We start from the raw sequence: 7676 nt of genomic DNA on the forward strand, positions 1-7676 counted from the left end.
TTACGGCTGGCGGCGTTTGACGGCCGGGAAGCAACGGAGAAGAAGGAGGAAGCGGTGGCGGTAGCTACCGGGACGGCTGCGGCGGGCGTCGAGGTGGGCGCGGCGACGCGGGCCAGGGAGTGAGCGGCGGCGGCCGGGCAGGTGGGCTGGGCGGCGGGCCCGATGTGGCTGCAGCAGCGCCTGAAGGGGCTGCCAGGGCTGCTGTCGAGCAGCTGGGCCCGCCGCCTCCTCTGCCTGCTCGGCCTCCTGCTGCTGCTCCTGTGGTTCGCGAGCTCCGGAGCGCGGCGGGCGGCGGGCGGCCTGCACTTGCCGTCCTGGGCCCGCAGCGAGCCGGGCGCCGCCGAGCCGTCCGCCTGCCTGGAGGCGGCCACCCGCGCGTGGCGCGGCCTGCGTGATCGCGGCGAGGCGGTGCCTCTGGGCCCCGGGGTGCCAGCCCTGGTGGCCAACGGCTTTCTGGCTCTGGACGCCTCCTACAACCGGCTGTGGGTGACGCCCGGGGAGCGGGAGCCTGCCGTGACGCCCGACTTCGTGCCCTTCGTGCAGCTGCGCCCGCTGAATGTGCTGGCTGAGGCTGGAGAGGCGGTGCTGCTGCTGCGGGAGGGCCTGCTGCGCCGAGTGCGCTGCCTGCAGCTGGGGACCCCGGGCTCAGGCCCTGCCGCTGGTGTCGCCGGTCCCGCTTCGGCCTCCGGGCTCTCCGCGGGCTCCGGCCGTGACTGCGTGCTGCTGCAGGAGGACTTCCTAGCGCACCGAGGCCGGCCCCATGTCTATCTGCAGCGCATCCAGCTCAACAATCCCACGGAGCGTGTGGCCGCTTTGCAGACTGTTGGGCCCACTGCGGGCCCAGTCCCCAAGTCCTTCACTAGCACTCTGGAGAAGGTCGGAGACCATCAGTTTCTTCTCTACTCGGGCCGGTCCACACCCCTTCCATCCGGGCTAGTGCACCTGGTAGTGGTGGCCTCTAAGAAGTTAGTGAACCGGCTCCAAGTGGCTCCCAAAACACAGCTGGATGAGACGGTGCTGTGGGTGGTGCATGTGTCTGGTCCCATCCACCCTCAGGTGCTCAAAAGCAAAGGAACCAAGGAGCTCAAGGCGCTGCAGGACTCGGCAAGGAAGGAAATGCTGGAGCTGTTGGAGATGCCTGCCTCGGAGCTGCTTCAGGATCACCAGCACCTCTGGGCACAGCTGTTCAGCCCGGGTAAGCTTTGGTGGGGTCTTGGTGCAGTCTCCACTCTGCCCCAGTGAGCAGGCGACCCACTTTAGAGATAGATGGTCTCTATGCCCTGCCGGGTCGAAGCTGTTTGACCTTGGCTCTGTGGTCTTAGCTTTCTGAGCCTTAACAGGACGTTTTATGGGGTTTTAGTGAAGACCTGAGTGTCAAGGTCCACTTTTATTGTTGGTTCTTGGACTTGAGGCCAGACCTGAGCAGGTGGAGGGTGTTGTTTTGTATGGGAAGGGGGAGGGGTCAATGTGTAAAGAATAAACCATCAGGGAGACACTCCCCCTCCACCTTCAAACACTCTGCTTTGGCCACCACAACCTGCCCGGGTCTGGCCTCAGCTTCTGACGTTTGAAATTCATCTTGCCATTGTGGCTGCAGCTATTTTACCAGAATGCTGGAGGCTTCTTCCAGTGGGTTGGAATGTGCATGCTAAATTAATACTTTTTCTTTCTTTTCTTTTTTTTTTTTTTTTGTTTTTTGTTTTGTTTTGTTGTTTTCCAGACAGGGTTTCTCTGTGGTTTTGGAAGCTATCCTGGAACTAGCTCTTGTAGACCAGGCTGGTCTCAAACTCAGAGATCTGCCTGCCTCTGCCTCCCAAGTGTTGGGACTAAAGGCGTGAACCACCACTGCCCAGCTTTTTGTTGTTGTTAATATCTTTTATTTGTTCTTTGCAAATGTAAACTTTTCTTGTCAACTGTTAAAGAGAATGCAACCCTCAGCACTCTGGAAGCAAGGCCAGCCTGATCTATAAAGTGAGTTTCAGGACAGTCAAGGCTACATGCACCTGCAAATCCATAGTACTGAGTTTTGGTTTCCAGGGTTAGTTGTCATCAGCCATGTGTGCCTGTACAGAGAGAGTTTAGTTCATTTAGCAGGTATCTGTTCATCAAGTGCTTTTGCCATAGGCTGTTGGACACGCGAGCCTTAGTCTTGTTGGGAGGAAGATAGGAACATTGACGTTCCTGTCTTTCAAGTGAGACAACTCTTAGAATGCAAAGTGCTGTGGAGAAGATAGAGTAGTGGAGCTGGTGAGAGTGTGAGGTGGGAGGGCCAGGATGTAGCGCCGTGTAGTTAGTTAGACTTGAGTCATGTGACGGGGATGTGGGCATTCAGCCTGGAGACTGCCCTAAACAGGAGCAGGTTAAACCTGGTGATGAGCAGGAACAGGGCCGTGTGAGCTTGAAGCCCTGAGGAAGGTCAAGGAGTTTTAACTCTGAGATGGTACTGAGGGTGCATAGACACAGGGAAATGGTTCCTGGGGAGCCCAGGGGAAGGAGGGGGCAACTGTGTTGGGACATGGAGATGGATGTAGTGGGCCTGGATATTTTGGGAGGTAGAACTGTTGGGCCATGGTGTGGTTGTGGGAAGGGAGACCTGGAGGACAGCTCCCTGATTTGGAGAACACTAGAGGAAGCTGTGGTTTCCAGTGAAAGTTCATACTAGGTCAGTTGTGCCTGTCAGACATCCAGGTGGAGATGCTGAATGGTATGAGTACCCCTTTGAGTTCTAGAATCATTTAAATTGGAGGCCATGCCATTTAAAGCCACAGTACTAAACCAGATTAAGGTACTTTCAGTCTATCAGCACTCAGGGAGTGTGAGGCAGGAGGATCTCTTGAGTTAAAGATCAGTCTGTGCCTCCAAAATAAGGGGAAAAATTGAATAAAATCAAATATTAAAATAGCTAAGTAGGGACTGGAGAAATAGCTCAGTGGATTAGAGCACTTTCTGCTCTTCCAGAGGACCTGGGTTTAATCCCTGGCATCCTCATGGTGGCTCACAATGGACTATGGTTCCAGCTTCAAGGGATGGAGGTCATCTGGCCTCCAAGGGTTCTGCACATATATTATGCACACACATGCATATATACATACATAAAACAACTTCTTAAGCCATTGCTATTGGAGAGAGTGATAGAGAGAAGAACCAGCCAGTATTGGCTAGGGCACAAATGACATCTGGTTGGGGGTTAACCATAGGATTAACAAGACCTGACTCAGTGTGTGTTGTTGTTGGCTCTGGCAGGCTGTCCCACCAACCCTAGCTGGTCATGTTAGATGTCCTATTAACTCTTCATCACTGTGACAAAAGGACTTACTGAAGCAAGTTTATATATTGGCTTGTAGTTCAGAGAGGCGCAGCCCATCATGGTGGGAAAGACGTGGTAGCAAGAGCAGGAGGTGGCCAGTCACCCAACATCTGCAAGTCAGGAGTAGGGAGAGATGATGCTGCCACTCAGCTCTGTCTTCTGCACTCCTGGGGAGCCCAGGTGTGGCACCACTGACATTTAAGGTGGATCTTCCCACCTCAATCCGATGTAGAAACTCCTCCGTAGATGTGCTCAGAGGTTTGTTTCTGTGCTGATTCTTAATCCCATCAAATTGAATGAAGGTTTGCCATCTCAGAAGTCAGGGTGATTCTACATACCCAGGGCACCAAACTGCTGCCCTTTATTACTGGACCCAGAGTCCCACCTTCTGTAGCTCTGACCTTCCATTTCTTCTGCCTCCAGCCAGGCCTTCTTCTCTAATGTGCGGCCTTTGTGGTGTTACAGGTGTGGAGATAAAGAAGATCACAGATGCCCACACACCATCCGGCCTGACGGTGAACTTGACGCTGTACTACATGCTCTCCTGCTCGCCGGCCCCTCTGCTTAGCCCTTCTCTGAGCCACAGGGAGCGGGAGCAAATGGAAGCAACACTCAACTATGAAGACCACTGTTTCAGTGGCCATGCCACCATGCATGCTGAGAACCTGTGGCCAGACCAGCTCTCCTCAGTGCAGCAGATCCTGCAACTGACCGACCTGTGGAAGCTGACCCTCCAGAAGCGAGGCTGCAAGGGGCTGGTGAAGGTCGGCGCTCCGGGGATCCTGCAAGGCATGGTGCTCAGCTTCGGCGGGCTCCAGTTCACAGAAAACCACCTGCAGTTCCAGGCCGACCCCGAGGTGCTCCACAACAGCTATGCATTGCACGGAATACGCTACAAGAACGACCACATCAACCTGGCTGTGCTGGTGGATACTGAGGGCAAGCCCTACCTGCACGTGTCTGTGGAGTCCCGGGGCCAGCCTGTCAAGATCTACGCCTGTGAGGCAGGCTGCCTCCATGACCCCGTGGAACTGACTTCCGAGCCTGGGGGCCACACCTTCTCTGTCATGGTGACACAGCCCATCACACCACTGCTGTACATCTCCACCGACCTCACACACCTGCAGGACCTGAGGCACACGCTGCACCTTAAGGCCATCCTGGCCCATGATGAGCACATGGCCCAGCAGGATCCCGGACTGCCCTTCCTCTTCTGGTTCAGTGTGGCCTCCCTCATCACCCTCTTCCACCTCTTCCTCTTTAAGCTCATCTACAATGAGTACTGTGGGCCTGGAGCCAAGCCCCTCTTCAGGAGCAAGGTAGGCCACCTCCACTCCTGAAGTCCCATGCTTCTGCCATTCTTAGTCATGTCCATAAAGGGTAGCCTGGCCAGGGGACAGCCTAGTGCCCACAGCTCTCAGTATCAAGAGAGCAGTCTGTTTGACATTAGGCTAGTTAGGGTAGTGTACTCCTGTTATCCCAGCATTGAAAATGTTAAAGCAGAAAGGTTGTGAGTTTGAGACCAACCTGAGCTACATAGCAAAACAAAACAAACAGGACCCCAAAATCATTGCCCTCAGAAGTCAGGCCTTCAGTGCAGGTCTGGGTGATCTAGTTATCTTGTCAGCCCACAGCAACAGGAGAGCCAGGCCCTCTCTGCCCCTCTACTCTTCCCAAGCCATAGTAGACCAGATAGATTGTGCCCCAGGATTTAGGAAGCCCTGATCCCACACAGGAGATGGGCCAATCCCTGCAAGAAACTTGTACCTGGTTTCTGGTTTAAGGCCAGGCTTGCAGGGCAAGCAGAGCTTGGCTCTCAGGAGCAGGCAACAGATGGAGGCAGGTCTGAGTCCCTCACGATGGGGGAACCAGTGGAGACTTGGGTCGAAAAGCAGTGTGGAGAAGGCCTTCCCAGTAGCCAGCTTTTGGCCAGCTATGATAGAAAAGGTGGGTTCTGCAGCCTCTGGAGCCAGCAGGCTCTTTCCCCTACTAACCACTGGCCTGCCCTAGCTCTTGCTTGGCATGTATGTCCTCATGTGTTCAACATACAATTGGGAAGACAAACTGTCTCTGTGAGGAACTGTCCGTGCCCCTCAATGCCATGCCAGAGAGAGCCCTAGCCAACATGCCACATCAACCCAAGGAGGTTCGTGGGCCGCTACATAGTAATTCTAGCCTGGTCCTGGGCAGGGAGCTGTCTATTTGGTTGTATCCAAGACATTGTCCCTGTGATCTACTCCCCTGCTAATGTGCATATTTGTCTATTTTGAAATGGCCTTCTGTAGCCTAGGCTGGCCTTGAACTTGATCTGGCTTGAACTCTCCTCCTGCCTCTACTTCCCCAATGCTGGGATCATGGGTGTGTATTACCACACCTGGGTTTCCCCGGATGTTTCTGTAGCTGGGATGTGGTGGGTTGATACTAAATAGTGACCTTTTGTTCCATTGAGCAGGAAGATCCCAGTGTCTGAGTGAACCTGGAGTCCCACTCTCGGCCACCGTTTGCACAAGACACCCAGCACTGAGCATCCTGCTGCTGCATGAACAGGGAGCCTTTGGAAGCACCAACCCTTTGTGCCTTGTGGGGGACAGTGACTCAGAAGCGCTTGTGGGTACATGAGTTTGCACTGGAGGGAAAGAGGGCCGAGGACTTGTGTAAGCTTTCCAGTCAATAAAACAAACCCGTAGGGAGAATACTTGAAGTTGAGCGCGATCCTTCCACTTCCCCCGTGTCTTTCATCCCAGGAAGCAGATCCTCTTTAAAGACTTGTTGAGGGAAAATTGTGTTCTTTTCCTAATTTAATGTGTTCTTTCTTGAATGGATTTCTAATTTATTTTTGTTGAAGTTTTGCTGGGTGGCTTTTCATCCACCTTAGATCAGGACTGCTGGTGGCAGCAACCGGTCCCTGTCACCTCATTGGCACCCGGAGGCCCCACACAGTCTGAGGCTGGGCCTGAGCCCCAGGTGGCCTCCCCGCCTGGGAAGGTGCGCTTCCCGGCCCTCCGCCGGTGTGCACATTGCCTCTTTCTTACCTTGAGCCAGGGGGATCTGTCCTTTTGTACTTCGGGTCCCTGGGAAAGGTGTTTAACTTTGTAGTGATGGATGGTTGTTGGCTTTTGAAATACCAAAGCTTTTTTGTTCTTTTTAAAATAAATATCTTTTAAACTTCCATGACTGGTTTGTGTGTGTTGAACCCTTGGACACATTCATCACACCTTCCCCCATCACTAGCTTTTTGGGGTGGTCTTCAGTGGTCCTTCCCCCTCAACAAGCTGTTTTCTCTGCTGCAGTTGCCAGAGCATCTTCCCTGCTGTGCTGCGGGCTCCTCCTCCCTCACCCATCCTCAGGATCTGGACCCTCCAGCCTTGGGTTTTTCTAGCTGGAGGGAACAAGGTGGCAGACAGTGATGGGCCTTCGGCTCATTGTGTGGAGAGAGAGCTGTCTACTCCAGGGACGAGAAAGGGACTGAATGGGGGATAGCAGTCCCCTCTGCTGGGGACGTCACCCTTGAGTTTAGTGGTTTCCCTGGGTTCTCTGACTGTGTGACTCAACAGAGAGCCTGGCCTGCTTGCCCAGGATATGTGTGCCTGGACCACAACAGCTGCTCAAGAGTGAACAAGAGATAGGGCTGTGTTGTGGGCAGTCCTGATTTCCATTGCTTCAGCCCACAGCACTGGGAGGTGCAGAGACATGGATAGAGGCCAGCTTGCTCTTCCAGAGAATAGGGACTGCAAAGTAAGGGTGTTGTTTACATTGAGACAAACCCTGCAGTTCTGTTAAGCTGGAAGCTGCTAGTAGACCTGGACTCCCAGCCTTTACAAAGTAGTGGCAGGAAACCCAGGAGTTCAAGGTCATACATGAGTTTGAGGCCAGCCCTGCAAACTCCTGCAAACCTCATGACTTAAATTCAGTCTTGCAGTGGATGGAAAGAACCATGTCTCAAAGGTTCTCCTCTAATCCCTACATATGTACTGTGCATGGTCCCTGTGAACCGTCACACAGACTATAAGACACACACAAAAAAATCTTAAATTGGCTTCAAATTAAACCATGACCTGTGAATTACAGCTTTCATTTACAAACTCTTATGCCGGGTATGGCGGCATATGCCTGTAATTGCAGCATTTTGGGGATGCAGAGGCGGAAGGATTGAAGCAAGATTGAAGCCAGCCTCTGCTACATAACAAGTGTCAGGAAGTACCAGGCCAGCCATGACTACAGAGCCCAGGCACTGTCCCAACGTCCCCAGACCCAAAGCCCTTTGCTATCTGTATTAGGTATTTTATCTCAATGTGACCTCGAGTGGGAAGAGGTGGCTGGGGGCGGGGGGGTTGAGATCTCAAATAAATGCAAACAGTTATGGTAGTGC

The 7676-nt window shown here is 53.4% G+C and overlaps 1 protein-coding gene across 1 annotated transcript; it reads left to right on the forward strand.

Moving 5' to 3' along the window:
* Kiaa2013 (KIAA2013 ortholog) lies at positions 1-6476 on the forward strand. Its single transcript, XM_051173705.1, has 3 exons — positions 1-1195; positions 3773-4626; positions 5760-6476. Exons 1-3 carry the CDS (start codon positions 163-165, stop codon positions 5775-5777), a joined length of 1905 nt encoding a protein of 634 aa, XP_051029662.1. The 5' UTR covers positions 1-162; the 3' UTR covers positions 5778-6476.
* The last annotated feature ends 1200 nt before the right edge of the window (positions 6477-7676 follow it).

Source organism: Phodopus roborovskii, unplaced genomic scaffold (genome assembly GCF_943737965.1).
Source record: "Phodopus roborovskii unplaced genomic scaffold, PHOROB, whole genome shotgun sequence".
In the NCBI taxonomy this organism is placed as follows: domain Eukaryota; kingdom Metazoa; phylum Chordata; class Mammalia; order Rodentia; family Cricetidae; genus Phodopus; species Phodopus roborovskii.